This window comes from Sebastes umbrosus, chromosome 23 (assembly GCF_015220745.1).
Source record: "Sebastes umbrosus isolate fSebUmb1 chromosome 23, fSebUmb1.pri, whole genome shotgun sequence".
In the NCBI taxonomy this organism is placed as follows: domain Eukaryota; kingdom Metazoa; phylum Chordata; class Actinopteri; order Perciformes; family Sebastidae; genus Sebastes; species Sebastes umbrosus.
In genome coordinates this window covers 20,194,962-20,211,071 of record NC_051291.1, presented here as the reverse complement: position 1 = coordinate 20,211,071, position 16,110 = coordinate 20,194,962, and the positions used below count along the sequence as shown (strand labels likewise).

At 43.2% G+C, this 16,110-nt stretch overlaps 3 protein-coding genes across 5 annotated transcripts; 2 read left to right on the top strand and 1 right to left on the bottom strand.

Annotated features, from left to right (window-relative positions):
* The first annotated feature begins 776 nt into the window (after positions 1 to 776).
* Positions 777 to 2,444, top strand: lamtor4 (late endosomal/lysosomal adaptor, MAPK and MTOR activator 4). Its single transcript, XM_037760787.1, has 4 exons — positions 777 to 920; positions 1,135 to 1,218; positions 1,927 to 2,044; positions 2,126 to 2,444. Exons 1-4 carry the CDS (start codon positions 918 to 920, stop codon positions 2,221 to 2,223), a joined length of 303 nt encoding a protein of 100 aa, XP_037616715.1. The 5' UTR covers positions 777 to 917; the 3' UTR covers positions 2,224 to 2,444.
* A 993-nt stretch (positions 2,445 to 3,437) lies between these two features.
* On the bottom strand, positions 3,438 to 9,531 carry LOC119482884 (ADP-ribosylation factor 4). 2 transcript variants are annotated; one of them, XM_037760785.1, is made up of 6 exons: positions 9,246 to 9,518; positions 6,986 to 7,066; positions 5,919 to 6,028; positions 5,412 to 5,483; positions 4,877 to 5,002; positions 3,438 to 4,045 (listed from the first exon to the last, which is right to left on the bottom strand). In XM_037760785.1, the coding sequence occupies exons 1-6, from the start codon at positions 9,310 to 9,312 to the stop codon at positions 3,959 to 3,961; spliced, it is 543 nt and encodes a 180-aa protein (XP_037616713.1). In that variant the 5' UTR covers positions 9,313 to 9,518; the 3' UTR covers positions 3,438 to 3,958. The 2 variants fall into 2 exon arrangements, with proteins under 2 accessions (XP_037616713.1, XP_037616714.1); XM_037760786.1 differs by lacking the exons at positions 3,438 to 4,045; positions 4,877 to 5,002; positions 5,412 to 5,483 and adding exons at positions 5,538 to 5,733; positions 5,787 to 5,852 and having other exon boundaries at positions 5,892 to 6,028; positions 9,246 to 9,531.
* A 2,398-nt stretch (positions 9,532 to 11,929) lies between these two features.
* Positions 11,930 to 16,063, top strand: gcc1 (GRIP and coiled-coil domain containing 1). Of its 2 annotated transcripts, none has more exons than XM_037760592.1 (4): positions 11,930 to 12,113; positions 12,984 to 13,389; positions 13,601 to 14,251; positions 14,522 to 16,063. In XM_037760592.1, exons 2-4 carry the CDS (start codon positions 13,015 to 13,017, stop codon positions 15,779 to 15,781), a joined length of 2,286 nt encoding a protein of 761 aa, XP_037616520.1. In that variant the 5' UTR covers positions 11,930 to 12,113; positions 12,984 to 13,014; the 3' UTR covers positions 15,782 to 16,063. The 2 variants fall into 2 exon arrangements, with proteins under 2 accessions (XP_037616520.1, XP_037616519.1); XM_037760591.1 differs by having other exon boundaries at positions 11,931 to 12,113; positions 12,981 to 13,389.
* Positions 16,064 to 16,110: the final 47 nt, after the last annotated feature.

Here is a 16,110-nt window from a genome sequence, read left to right as displayed (position 1 = left end):
CGTCGGGCTCGTGCTTGCTCTAAATAGACATGAACGTGCATCGCTCAAAACAGTGAGGCAACACACGTCAGCTAAAACCACAATATCACTCTATATTTCAGCTGCTTGGCAGTAATGTTAGCTGACAAGACGAAGGTCTCTCCATGAATCAATGCTGATACTAGTGTTGGCTTTTCCTGCTTCGAGGCTGAAGCAGGAAAATAAACTTTATCGTCTCCGACTGCGCCCAGAGGAAGACACCGGCACCCGGTCGGACACGATAACGTTTCTCTCTGCGGAGCCCTGTCACAAGACACGGGAAACCTCTTTTGGTCTAGAGGAGCTGCAGCAGTTATTTCTGCACAAACGTCCACTGTGCATTCACTAGATATTCTCAGAGCTAAACTAAGTCTTCTGCAGTGTGGAGTGAGCGCGCGTGCACGTCTAGAGGTGGAGCGAGAACGTGCGCGGTGTGTGAGTGAAGGCAAGCAGGCAGAGGAGCAGAGCGTAGCCACACGCGCATATGCGAATACGCATGGGATCCCGACCCGGTACATTTATACGCTTAAAAAAGTTACCAACAATCCCTTTAAGAGAAACTGATTTAGTTAAACGAATCTAGAGTTTCCTCATTATTATTATTATTTATTATTTAATTTTGTTTCTGCACATTCTCCTGTTCCACACTCCAGTCCAGATGGTGGTGGTAATGCACCTCTAAGATGGTTTGCCAACCGCCACTAAACACCGAAAAAGAACAAGAATAATAATAATAATAAGAAGAAGAAGAAGAAGAAGATGAAGAAGAAGAAGTGTTATTGTGGTCTTTTGTATTTCCGACAGCAATTGAATGCCTCAACAGTCACGTGAAAAATCACAAGAAAGACGGAAGTGCAGCAACAACTTGTAAAAACAATAGAAGAAGAAGAAGAAGAAGGATGGTGAGTTCAGGTTCAGGTGTCTCTGATGTTTCTGTACTCTCGTTCCTCTTATTTGCTGTTCTGTGTGTGAAAAGATGAAGACAGAACAGGAAGTTGAAGTTATTTCAGCTCTCAGTGTGACGTTCATGTGACTCTTTACAGCCTCTTACTGACTCTGATTAGCCTGTTAGCTGTTAGCAGTTAGCTTGCTCTCATCCAGCCTGTTTGTTTACAGACGACAGCGGCTCTGACTGCGGGTCTGGACCGGATCCCGGATCAGCTCGGGTACCTGGTCATCAGTGAGGACGGAGTCCTGGCCGTGAGTGACAAAACAACAGACCAGAGTCCATTCAACTTCCTGTCTGTTTAACATTCCCTTCACTGCTGGTTAATCTGCAGCTCTTCTGTTGAAGGAAAAGACATCTTTTGGGTCGGTGGGAGTCACCGAAGGACTCGGCGTTGTTCTCTGGATTATTTATAACCCCAGTTAACGCTTGGTTCCCAATGATCCAAAATATCATCAGTCAGATTCTACAAGACTTAGTAGAGAGGACATATTTTAAATGCTGAATGTTTTGAACGGTGTTTGGTATTGGGATAAGTTTGATGGCTAAAAATGAGATAATTGATCCCAAAAAGACCAAACCAGACTTCATTCAAATATCAGTTTAATCAGTTCGTCACTTTCATTGAAAGTGATGAATTAAGTGTTTATAAAATCAACGAGGATTACTTCAACAAGGATTTAAACAGATTTATTTGTTCTGTTTGTGTCTTGTTGAATCGTGTTTTGTGTTGAGATTAATTATTATTTAAAAAAATGTTTACAGAATTAAGTTTCATATGAGTCAAGAGATAAATTGTTAAATTTATGGGATTTTGAATGGCGTTTGGTGTGTTGTATTTCATACATTATAATTTATGAAATATTCCAAATATCCTGATAAAGTTTCAGTTTTCATGAGTCCATCTCCCCCCTGACCTTTGACCCTGTGTGTCCCCTCTGACCTTTGACCCTGTGTTTCAGTCTGCAGGTGAGCTGGAGAACGATGAACACACAGCAGGTGTGATGATGCAGATGGTTCGAACAGCCGGTCGGTTCAGGTTACCTGGATCAGCTGAGCCGCCCTTCAAACGCATGTCAGGTAACGTTCACCCTCCCACCTGGTCTGTCACCATCTCGCCCGGTCTGTCACCCTCTCACTTGGTCTGTCTTGTCTCCTCAGTGATCCTGGAGGACTTTGTCTACGCCGTGACGGTTTCTGGTCAGAAGGTTTTCGTGGTCAAACGTCAGAACAACCAGCAGGAACCAATCAGTGTTTAGAGATGGACACACAGGAAATGAGGCAGAGGTCAGGTGGTGGTCTGGGGAGCAGCGATGTTGGAAGTTCAAAGGTCATCAGCTGGTCCATCAGTGATCACCAGCTGGAAGTCAGACATGTTTCCAACTCTATTAAACTCAACTTGTGTTTGATTTAAATAAAGTTTTGTATGTTTGAATTTGTGTATTTAACTGAATAAATGATTTATGATTTAAGTGTGAAACATTGTCCATATTTGATATAATATTTAGATCACGTGTGATGTGGTGTAACTCTGCGTAGCGCCGCCGCCTGATGTCAGATTCTAAGTGACGAGTGAGTGAATGAATGAATGTCATCATGAGATAAAATTTAACATTTAGTAGAAAACAAAACTTTCATTATGTCATTATAACTCCTCAACTTATGTTTTAATGATGTATTAATAATAATAATCATTTAACAGGAGTTTTTGTAGAAGTTTTGTTATACGACAAAGTAAACAACTTTCTCATGAAACAGAAGAATTAGTTTAGTAATAATAAAGAAAAACGTTCATAAACATAAAATGTCATTTTTCTGGTTATTACTGCAGAACAAATGTTTTCTACACAAACTTTATCCTGATACGACAAAATGTTTGATTTAGTTTAATGACGATTAAAGATAAAAACTAAATCATATCCTAACTAATCTTTCATCTTATAATTTATATATTAAACAATTCCATTAAAACATAAAACATTTAGTGAAATGAAAAGAAAAGTTCCTGTTACAACTGAATAATTTCATATTTAGAAATAAGAATTTAATGATGTAAAAATATCTTGTTATAACGTGAAAAGTGTCAGATTAAAAAAAAACAAAACAAGACTAATAATAATAATGACCGGGTGGTGTGTCAACATAAAAAGATCTTTCTCACATTATAACAAGAGATTTCTCTCATTACATATCTAAATTATTATTTTAATTAATCATTCAGCCTCAACAAGTTTCAAAATGCAATATTTGCTTTGGACGAGACAGGTCAAAATACGATGTGTTCAAATACCAATTGAAAAAAAACCGCGTCAAATACTGAATAAATATTTAATATTTGACTCAATTTGATCAATATTATTATTACTATACTATATTATTTTATCAATATTATTACTATTATTAATATATCTAATAAATATTATTATTATTATTATATTCAATCAATTATGTCTTTTTAATAAAAACAAAAATCTGAGAAGAAAAAAAAAACCTTTATTGCATCATCGTTGTCTCACTGCTTCTTCTTCTTCACATTGATACGGAATGACGAGGCGTTCAGGTACGGCTCAGTGGAATGAGTCATCACACGACCAGGTAAGAGTCACCTGGAGTTAACCCTGCCCCCTGCCCCCAGGTAATTGTCACCTGTAGTTAACCCCGCCCCCAGGTAACTGTCATCTGTAGTTAACCCCGCCCCTGCTCACAGGTAACTGTCACCTGTAGTTAACCCCGCCCCTCCTCTTCATTACTTCCTGTCACATGATTAAAACATGCGGATTAAAAGAAACAACAGATGAAAAAGGAAGAAGAGAAGAAGAAGAAGAGGGTGAGCTCAGAGTCCATGACATCACTTCCTCCTACAGACGACACATTTATAATTTAAAAAAACAAAAACAGTTCAGGTAAACGCTCCTCTTCCTCCTCCTCTTCATCATCACTTTGTACACTGCCATCAGGCGATGACATCACGTCTGCTGCTTCCTGCCAGGTGGTCTAGTGTTTGGACAGCTCATTGGACAGCCAGTCCAGACCCTCGTACAGACCAGTACCCTGAGTGGCACAGGTGGCCTGGACGTACCACTGAGGAGAGAGACACACAGGAGACAGGTGAGACACTGGGGTTAGATAGACTCACACCTGGACAGGTGAGCTCTACACAATGTCATCATGATGTCATCAGCATGCCATCCACATTTGAATTAAGATGGAGCCGATCACAGCTGACATTGGGTGAAGGCGGGGTACACCCTGGAGTAAACCTGAGAACCTGGAGTAAACCCACGCTAACCTGCATGTCTTTGGACTGTAGGAGTAAACCTGAGAACCAGGAGGAAACCCACGCTAACCTGCATGTCTTTGGACTGTGGGAGGAAACCTGAGAACCCGGAGTAAACTCACGCTAACCTGCATGTCTTTGGACTGTGGGAGGAAACCTGAGAACCCGGAGTAAACTCACGCTAACCTGCATGTCTTTGGACTGTGAGAGGAAACCTGAGAACCCGGAGTAAACCTACGCTAACCTGCATGTCTTTGGACTCTGGGAGGAAACGTGAGAACTGGAGAAAACCCACGCTAACCTGCATGTCTTTGGACTGTGGGAGGAAACCTGAGAACCGGAGAAAACCCACGCTAACCTGCATGTCTTCAGACTGTGGGAGGAAACCTGAGAACCGGAGAAAACCCACGCTAACCTGCATGTCTTTGGACTGTGGGAGGAAACTGGAGAACCCGGAGTAAAACCACACTAACCTAAATGTCTTTGGACTGTGGGAGGAAACTGATATTATTGATGACTGGTGTCATCGATAACGGATGTTAGTGATGACTGATGTTAGAGATTACTGGTGTTAGAGATTACTGGTGTTAGAGATTATAGTTGTAATTGATTAGTGATATGTTATTGATCCTTACAGTTCTGTTGCGCAGGTTGTGCAGACCCAGTTTGTCGGTGAGTTCACTGACTCCCATGGCGTTTGGAAGATCCTGTTTGTTTGCAAACACCAGAAGAACCGCCTCCTTCAGCTCTTCCTCCTGGATCTATAGAGAGAGAGAGAATCATGTGACTGATGACATCATACATCTACAGAGAGAGTCATGTAACTGATGACATCATCATATGGCGGACGGCTCTGTAACATCAGTAAGGCTTCAGGTGTACTTTACGATTCTAACAAATCATCGTTTGGTCACATGAGGTTGGTACGGGTTACCATGGTTACCATGGTTACACGTCCCAACCGGCGAGGAGGCTCTCAGGAAGTGACGACGTAAATTACTGCTCAGATACAAACTCCAGAAAATTAGAATTTATTCATCCCTGTGGGGATTTATAGAGAATTAATAAAATAATGATTTAATGATCGCTGTGGGCATTTATAGAGAATTAGTAAAAGGATGAAGCCAGCTTTAAGACCAGAGAAGAAGAAGAAGAAGAAGAGTTGCTCACCATCTTAGTGAGCTCATCAGCAGACTCTGTTACTCTCTCTCTGTCGTTACTGTCCACCACAAAGATCAGGCCCTGTAGGGGTCAGAGGTCAGCAACACAAATATCATCAATACACACTGATCACTGCTGGGTCAGCACCTGAATGTTCTGGTTCTACAGGGGTCAGAGGTCACCTACACAAACATCATCAACACACGCTGATTCAGTACTGGTTCAGCACCTGAATGTTCTGGTCTTGGTTGTGTACCTGTGTATTCTGGATCTGGTTCTGGTTGAGTACCTGTGTGTTCTGGTTCAGTACCTGTGTATTCTGGTTCAGTACCTGTGTATTCTGGATCTGGTTCTGTTGAGTACCTGTGTGTTCTGGTTCAGTACCTGTGTATTTTGGTTCTGGTTCTGGTTCAATACCTGTGTATTTTGGTTCTGGTTCTGGTTCAGTACCTGTGTATTTTGGTTCTGGTTCTGGTTCTGGTTCAATACCTGTGTATTTTGGTTCTGGTTCAGTACCTGTGTGTTCTGGAAGTAGTGTCTCCACAGAGGTCTGATCTTGTCCTGACCACCGACGTCCCAGACTGTGAAACAGATGTTCTTGTACTCCACCGTCTCCACGTTAAAACCTGTAAAACATGACAACATCTGTCAGAACCTCAAACACAACATCTGTTTAACCTGTTGTTACAGACACACAACGTCTGTAGTGAATCCAGAGGTAAATGGACTTGCATTTAAACAGCTCCTTTCTAGTCTTCCGTCCACTCAAAGCACTTTACACTACATGTCAGCATTCACCCGTTCACACACACATTCATACACTGATGGCAGAGGCTGCTAAGGTGCCAACTTTGCCCATCAGGATCTAATCTAAATACTCATTCACACACTAATAGCTCAGCCTTCGGGAGCAATTTGGTGTCTTGCCCGAGGACACATCGACATGTGACCCGGAGCACCTGACCTCAGCTGAGGAACGTCAGCACATTGTTTGACACTAATCGTTGTCAGTTGAACTGGATCAACCCGTCTAACCTGGCCGACGGCGCGTTGTCAAACCTTTCCGGGTAAAATTCACCCTCCAGAAATAAATAAATAGACCATTCTGCAGCGGTGGATCATGACTGTTCTCCAGGTTACCATTAAGACAGCTGGACGAGTACCACGCCTCAGCAACAGGGACACGTTCATTATTTAATTATAAGTGTTGTAAACGGTTTTAGTGAAGATGAGTTAGAGAAGTAGTGAGTGGATCAGTGAGACTATACAGTATATATATATATATATATATTTACTGTGGTAATATAATTAAAATAGATCAGTAAGGGTTATAATCTGTCTTTATTTGATGTTTAATCCTCTCTTTTACTGTCTGTGAGACCAATCTCAATGTTTACTGTGGTAAAATAGTTATAATGGATTAATTACAGAAACATATCTAAGTTATAATCTGTCTTTTTTTGATGTTTAATCCTCAGAGAATACAACAGCTGCTGACACAAACACATCAAACTGTGTGAAACTAAGTGACCTGATCACATCAGTAGTTTATCACGTGTATTGATTAGTTATTGATCACTTACCGATAGTCGGGATAGTGGTGACGATCTCTCCCAGCTTCAGTTTGTACAGGATCGTTGTTTTTCCAGCTGCGTCCAAACCGACTGAAACAAGACGAGATACCGGACCAAAAAATTACTTTCAACGACTGGAAAATCTACTTTAAATGTCAGAAAACTGACTTTAAACAGCAGAAAACTGACTCTAAACGTCAGAAAACCCAACTTTAAACTTCCGTTGACGCCATGTTTGATACAGCAGCTTAAAAGTTGAGCTCCAAACTCGGCCAAACCAATCAAATTTACCATGGCATTGTCGCTCAGATATAAAGGCTTGAGTAAAAAGGAGAATTTGAAGGATAAGAACTTAAAGCAACAAAACTCTTGTAAGTGAGGCGGCTAAGGCTAGCACACCAGAATCCAAAATATTAGCTGAGATGGAGAATATACAGAAAGAAAATCTACAAGGACACAGCCAGACCAGGTTGTCGATGACAAAGCTGGAGTCGTCAATGCAAGAACTGAAAGGCGAAATGACAAAACTCGAAAAAAGAACTACGGAGGCGCAGGGCCGAATCAGCACGGAGGATACCAGGAGGAAACACGAGTTTGCCATCCGGTACCTGCTGCAAAGAGAGGTGGACCCGGTGGCCCGATGTGAAGACCTACAGAACAGATCAAGGCGTAATAACCTGAGAATCTACCAAGTACCCGAAGGGAGCGAAGGAAAGGATGTGAAGGCGTTTGTGAAAGGGCTGAAAATTTTTTCCCAACTTCTTGATGTGTTTAAATCTTTCCCACAAATCCAGGACAAGTTTGTCTTACCCTCAAGCGACCTTTATAGATATCTACAAGTTAGACATTATAATACAAAACACAAAGACTGGGAGAATATTAAAAGAGAACCAACTAATATAGAAACCCATTTTATACAACTGTTTGAACACCCTACTTCAACAGAAAAACAAATATCCCATATGTACAAAAAGCTAATGTTAGACACATCAGATAATACTTTACATATTAAAGGACAATGAGGACATTTTGGAAGAATGTCAAAGAAGATATTGAGAAAATCCTGGAAATGGACATCCCCCTGGACCCGCTACTGTTCTTACTGGAAGTATCACCTGAACACCTGTTTACTACAGATCAGTGCTATGTTCTGCACATCTTATTGATGGTTGCAAGAAAAATAATCACTATTAACTGGATGAAGACTAACCATCCCACAATTGCTCAATGGTTACAAAGAATCAAACAGGTGTACATGATGGAATACATGTACTGCCCAGGTAAAACTGAAACTGCCTATTTTTAAAAGGAGATGGATGTTAGTTATAGAATACCGTTAGTCAGGAATCCTGTACTTAATTGTCTTGGATGTATAGTTTGTGTAGGTATATATGTGTGTGGATGTGGTGCACTCCATCCATATGTGGCATTACTTTGTTTTAGTGCACATGTATGTCAGGTGAGGCCCAGTCTCAATGTGGTTTTGTTTTGTGATGATTAATTGCCTGTTAATTTGAATTAATGGCAATAAAGTTAAAAAAAAAATCAAAAAAAAGAAAGAAAAGAAAACTGACTTGATACGAAAGAAAACTGACTAAACATCAGAAAACTGACTTTAAATGTCAGAAAACTGACTTTAAATGTCAGAAAACTGACTTTAAATGACAGGAAACTGACTTTAAATGTCAGAAAACTGACTTTATACGTCAGGAAACTGACTTTCAACAGCCGAAAACTGACTCTAGACGGCAGAAAACTGACTTTAAATGTCAGAAAACTGACTTTATATGGCAGAAAACTGGCTTTACATGACAGGAAACTGACTTTATAAGGCAGAAAACTGACTCTAGACGACAGAAAACTGACTTTAAATGACAGAAAACTGATTAAACAGCAGAAAACTGACTTTAAAACAACTTCATATTCACTGACTTTAAAACTACAGTTAAATGAACCTTTGATTACAGAGATAACTCGTTAAAACCAGCCGGTAAACAGCCGGTGACAGACCGGTCAGACGGCTACTCGGTTAGCTCTGAGCGTTAGCCTCCGGCGGCTAGTTAGCTGCGTTAGCTTCTATTTATCATGTTTTCAGCTAAAGTTGCGTTTTAGTTCAACCAGGCGGGACTTAATGTCAGCGAGCAGCTCCACTGAGTCAGCCGGAACATTAACATCAGAGGCTGGGGAGTGTTTCAGCCCCCCACCGGCTAGCATGGAGCTAGTTAGCCTCGGAGCTAGTTAGCATAGTTAGCCTAGCCTCGGTCCTCACCCATCAGGATCCTCATCTGCTTCTTTCCGAAGAACCGAGCGAACAGTCCCGAGATCGTCAGACCCATCTCTAATGAAAATGTCCCGGTTCCCCGGCGGTAGGATTAAAAACCAGGCGGCGGAGAATGTCAGCCGGTTAGTCCGGTGAGAAGCTGCAGGTCGGAGCCGCAGTAGAGACGGAGGAACGGGTGGAGATCAGCGGAGAAGAGGCGGAGATCAGCGGAGGGGGCGCAGCTCCTCTCGGTGCCACGTCCAGGCCAACGCGGAACAAATGACGTCACCGCTCAGACAAACCTTTATTGACACTGTCAGCACAGTGCTGCGTTCAAGTTCTACTCAAAACATGGTAGACTCGGATATTTAACATGGCTCGTGGTACTCTTTATTCTCTAAAATATTTAAAATTTGATCCGTGTTCTGTGAAAAGTTGATAAGTAAGGGATATTTTTTAGACTTTATACTTTATACTGTATATTATGCTTTATACTTTATACTTTATATTATATATTTTTTAGACTTTATACTTTATAGACTGCACATATGTACATACTACATTTATTTATTGATAGACTGTACACACTATGTTCACCCATTCACTCTGTCTCTTTTATATCTCTATTATTGTTTTTATCATTTTTGTATACCTTTACCTCTCCCGTGTTTCACTCTGTTTGCTGATGTTTGCTGATGTTGCTGCTTTGACACCTGAATTACCCTCCAGGGATTAATAAAGGTTCATCTTATCTTATCTTATCTTATATTGTACAGTGAGCCGATCATGGCGTCGGGGTGCAGCATCGCCCTGTCGGGGATTCTTTCACAACAATGAGCTGCTAGCTGTACATTATCCCGCTTATTACAAGGCTACTTACTGAATAAATCAATATTTGGACACAAAAACGGTCCGCCAGAGTGAGAACTGCGCCCATAGCAACGGTCTGTTATACATAGCAACAGTCTGTTAAACATAGCAACGGTCTGTTATACATAGCAACGGTCTGTTGTACAGAAATGACAGACCGCAGAATGCCGTGATTGACCAATCAGAAATAAACCCCAACACGGTGATGCAAGACCGGCATTACTCTTTTGTTGTAATGACTTGGGAGTATTTGTAACTTTCAGAAATGCTTGTTAACAGCAACACCTGTGGCCTTGAAATCAACGAAAGTCAGCGTTGAGCTCGCGCTTGCTCGCTATAAATAGACATGGACGAGCATCGCTCAAAACAGTGAGGCGACACAAGTCAGCTAAAAGCACAATATCACTCTATATTTCAGCTGCTTGGCAGTAATGTTAGCTGACCAGACGAAGGTCTCTCCATGAATCAATGCTGATCCTAGTGTTTGCTTTTCCTGCCTCAGCGCAGGCTCAGGCAGCGGCGCTCCTCAACGAGTTACGTTATCGCCTCCCGACCGCAGCCGGCAGCCGCAGGGAGACACCGGCACCCGGTCGGTAACGAGACGATAACGTAACACGTGGAGGAGCCCCGTCAATTCACAAGACACGGAAAACCTCTGTTGGTCTGGAGGAGCTGCAGCAGTTATTTCTGCACAAACGTCCCCTGTACATTCACTAGATATTCTCAGAGCTAAACTAACTCTTCTGCAGTGTGTAGTGAGCGCGCGTTCACGTCTAGTAGAGGTGGAGCGAGTACGCGAGCACGTGCGCGCTGTCTGAGTGAAGATAAGCAGGCAGCGGAGACGAGGCTCCAGCCACACGCGAGCGCGCCTATGCGAACGCGCATGTGTCGCGACCCGCTACATTTATACGCTTAAAAAATTACAAACAGTCCCTTTAATGCCATGTTTTGTAGTTATAATAATAATAATTATTATTATTAATTATTATTTTTTGGGTATTGTATTAAAAAATGTGACAGTAAAGTTTAAAAAGGAAGAAAATAAACTGACATTAATTGAACTTCGGAGCATTTCTATTGCCTCTACACGGCTCTCAACATGGCGACAGGTGAGCCAACGGCTAGCAGCTAACAGCGCTAACAGTGAAAACATCAACAGAGCTAACAGAGCTAACCTGGGTGGGGGGGGGGACCGGAGAGTGGGCAATACACTTCCACAACGACGGCGTCGGTCTGGACGGTGTTATCAGCTGTAACCGTGTATGAGAGCAGTGCAGAGCAGCGGCCATGAGCTCGCCAGTGGAGCATGCTCACGTGCACTAACATGCACAGAGAATCTCTGATTACAACAGAGAGAGACTTCGTTAATGCTCTGTATCATATATCATATATATACACACCGGACACTGAGTACAAATATAATATCAATATCATGTGCAATACTACTTTTTACATTCTCATGTGCAATATCCATTGTCCATTGTGTGCAATATTACTTATTTTTCTGTTTGTTAGCTTACTTTACCTTTTTTATTTTACTTATCTTATCTTATTTACTCATTTTACTAAATGTATCTTACTTAATTGTTATTAGGCACTGGTGCTAGAAATAGTACTTTTTAATTTTATACACTTGAACTTGTTGTAATTTTGTTGTATTTTTGAGCAATCTCTGGCACAATAATTTCCTTCGGGATTAATAAAGTTCTACCTTATCTTATCTTATCTTATTATATATATTATATAGAGAACCTTTAAAATAGAAGAAACACACCTCCGTGTTTTTCCTGACTGCCCTGAACGCAGCATCAGAGTCCCGCCCCCTCCTCCTCCAGTTCCGGTTCAGACCAACATGGCTGCTGCTGGCTGACAGTCTCCTCAGATTAAACTCTGAGTTTATATTAATAATATTCACCGTTTTCTGATGAACTCAGGATCGTTATCGGTTTGATTCCAGCTCGGCAAACCGGCGGTTCGTGTCTGGTTCTACCGGTGGCGGCTCATCAGGTGAGAACCGCAGAAAAGCGGACATTAATGTCGGTGTTTGTGATGGACGGTAGATGTTGTGGTCAGTCTCCTCCGGTTAAAACTTCATTAACGTGTTTCTGCTCGTTCACCGGCACATATATACATATATACATAGTAGTAGAAAGTAACGGAGTACATTTACTCAACTGCTGTACTCAAATACACATTTAAGGTACTTGTACTGTACTTTAGTACTTCTACATTTATCTGACAGCTTTAATGTTAGTGACATATTATTATAGTTATCATTATTATTATTAACATTATTATTATTATTGTTATTATTATCATTATTAACATTATTATCATCATCATCATCATTATTAATATTATTATCATTATTATTATTATTAATAATAACATTATTATTAACATGATCGTTATTAACATTAATATTATCATATTAATATTATTATTATTAATAATAATGATAATAATACCATTATTTTTATAATTATTAGTATTAACATTATTATTATTAATAATAACATTATTATTATTGTCATCATATTAACATTATCATTATTATTAATGATAATACTAACATTATTATTATTATTATCATCATCATTATTATTATTAATAATAATAACATTATTATTGACATTATCATTATTATTAACATTATTATAACATTATTATTAATAATGATAATATTATTTTTATTATTATTAATAATAATAATAATAATAATAATAATAATAATACAACAAATATTATTACATCTTTTACACGAAAAATATCTTCAACCATCAAAATAGATTCACATTAATTTCCTTTCAATCCACTAATTGATTAATTAATTAATATATATATATATATACATATATATATATATTTATATAGCAGTGTGATCTGACCCGGGCAGACCTTCGGAGTCATGGAGAAGTTTGGGATGAGTTTTGGGACCGGGTCTGGCAAGAAGGAGCTGCTGGACACCATCGAGTCCCAGAAGAAGCAGCTTGTCCAGTACCAGACCCGCTTTAAGGACGTGGTCCGGGCCTATAAGAGTCTCCTGAAGGAGAAGGAGGCTCTGGAAGCCAGTCTGAAGGTCTTGACGGTGACCCAGGAGGTGGACCTGAACCGGCAGGGTCAGGACGCTACCACTAACTCGGACCTCCCAGAGGACGGCTGCTCGCTGCACAGTGAGGACAGCCTGGACACGGCGGCGTCTGTGGACACGTCCAGTGAGACCACCAGAGGGGACCAGAGTGAGGAGGACCAGGGAGAACCAGGACTAAAGTCCAGCTCAGTGGTACGTTTTTAACAGTTCAACTTCATTTTAAACACAAAGAAAGAAATGCAACTACGAACGTGACTAGAGACACGAATCAATGACACGAATGAGACATGTTTATTCTTTATTTTACAAAGTCGTAGTCGTACGAAGTCGTACGAAGTCGTACGAAGTCGTACGAAGTCGTACTGCTTGCAGCAGTTTAACATGATGAGTGTTCTTCCTGCAGACCCTGAGGTCTGACCCGGACGCTGAGAGCAGCGGCGTGGGGGTGGAGCAGCAGGCCACGCCCCCTCCCAGTACGGAGGCGGACCGTCGACTCGCCCAGCTGAAGAACCAACTGAGCACCCTCACCAGCGCCCTCGCCACAGTGACGCACGAGAAGTCTCGGATGGAGGCGAGTTTCCAGGCCGACAAGCGTCAGCTGAAACAGGAGGTGGAGGAACTACAGGACCGTCTGGTCGCCGTGACGACGCAGCAGGACGCGGAGCTACGCGCCCTACAGCAGCAGCTGGCTGAGAGCCGCGCTCGCGTCATTACGCAGCAGCACGAGAGGGAGCAGGAGCAGGGAGACCACGTCCAGCAGCTGAGGGAGCTGCAGAGGATCCTGCAGCAGGAGAGAGACCTGCGACAGGACGCAGAGCTCCGTCTGCAGGACGCCAACGCCACGCTCCTCGTGACATCACAGGCCGTGGACCGGGGGGCGGAGTCTCAGGCTCACCTGAACCAGGTAAGGGAGGAGAGAGACGAGCTGAGGAGGAGGCTGCAGACCGCCGAGGAAGACCAGAAGAAACCGGATCCCAGAGTGGACGAACTGCAGCGAGAGCAGACGGAGCTGAAAAACCACTTCCAGCAGCAGATCCACATCGAGACCAGGAAGGTAAAACTAAGACCCTGACCAGCTATAACCAGGTCTAAACTAACTAAAACAGATCCACATCGAGACCAGGTAGATAAACCTGAGACTCTGACCAACTAAAACCAGGTCTAAATTATCTAAAACGGATCCACATTGAGACCAGGAAGGTAAAACTGAGACCCTGACCAACTAAAACCAGGTCTAAAGAACTAAAACAGAGCAACATCGAGACCAGGAAGGTAAAACTGAGACCCTAACCAACTAAACCTGACTGTGTTTGTTTATTCTCAGGCCAGCGATGCGGAGGATCGAGCTCGTGAGCGCGCTCAGTCCGCGGAGGCGAGGGTAGCGGGTCTGGAGCAGAGAGTCTCTGAACTGTCGGAGCTGCTGGGTTCCTGTGAGAAGTCGAGGCAGAGAGACCAGCAGACGGCTCAGAGACTCAGAGACCGCATCATGCAGCTGGACACCGAGAACAAAACGCTCGCCATCGCCGCCTCCAGCAGGATGACCTCTGACCTCGCCGTGGACGAGTCGCAACTGGACGTCGGCGTGCTGAAGGCGAAGCTGGAGAAGGTGAAGAAGCTGCTGCTGCTGGCGACTCAGAGGAACCCGGACCAGAACATCCAGAACCTGGCGGAGACCCAGGCGGAGCCGGGCGGAGACAAAGCCTCGGCGTTCTACCAGCAGGAGCTGCGGCAGCTCAAGGACGAGTTTGAGCGCTACAAGCTGCGAGCGCAGGTGGTGCTGAAGAACAAGAACGCCAAAGATGGCTGCCAGGCGAAGGAGCTGGAGGAGGTCCGGGACCAGCTAGCGGAGCTGAAGGAGAAGTACATCAACCTGCGGATTCAGAGCGACGAGGCCGAGACGAAACAACGCCGCGAGCTGGAGGACCGGCAGCAGCACACTGTGGCGCTGCAGCACTCTCACAAACAGGAAGTGGAGCGGGTGGAGGCGCTGCACCGCGACGACATAGTGCGACTGGAGGCGGAGCTGCACAAACAGAGAGAGAGGACCATGGCGCTGCTGAACGAGAAGGACCAGGAACTGGAGAGGCTGCGGGCCGCCGCGCCGAGCTACAGCAATGACGCCAACAAGATAGCCGACGACAAGCACGAGTCCGGCCCGGAGAGCGAGGGCGAAATTATCAGCCAGGCCCTGCGGCGGGCGGCGCCCAACGAGCCCACGCTGCTGCTGTACGCCGAGCAGCTGGCCAGGAAGGAGGTGGAGGCGGGCGGCCTGCGGCGGCAGAAACACCGACTGGAGGAGGACATCCACCAGCTGCAGGCCAGGCTCGTCGCTAACGGAGAGCGCCACGACGAGGAGGCGTCCGAGCTGCGAGGACAACTCGACAAATTGATCAGAGATCAGGGCAGAGAGGGCGCCAACATGGAGTACCTGAAGAACGTCATCTACAAGTTCCTGACGCTACTGGACGCCAGCGAGAGGCAGCAGACGCTCGGCGCCATCCTGACTATCCTGCACTTCAGCCCGCAGGAGAAACATAGCGTCATGAGGCTGCAGGGCGCCACCTGGTGGACCGGCAAGAGATAAAACACCTGAAGAAGAAACACCAACAAGAGGTGAAACACTACCTGGTAGAGCAACAGGAGATAAAACACCTGAAGAAGAAACAACACCTGGTGGAGCAACAAGAGATAATTTAACAGATGTTTAAAATTTATAGAAAAGTGAATGGAGTCTGGTTTCTATCTGAACTGTGTGTATATATGAATATATTTAACTGAGAGGAAACATTTAAAGATAACTTTGGTTGATGCAGTTCTTAATCACTGATATTTTGTTGAAATTAAAGTATTTTTGCTGCTTCACAAACTCAGTTTGGTTCATTCTGAAGTTCTAAAGTTTCAGTTTTATAGTCA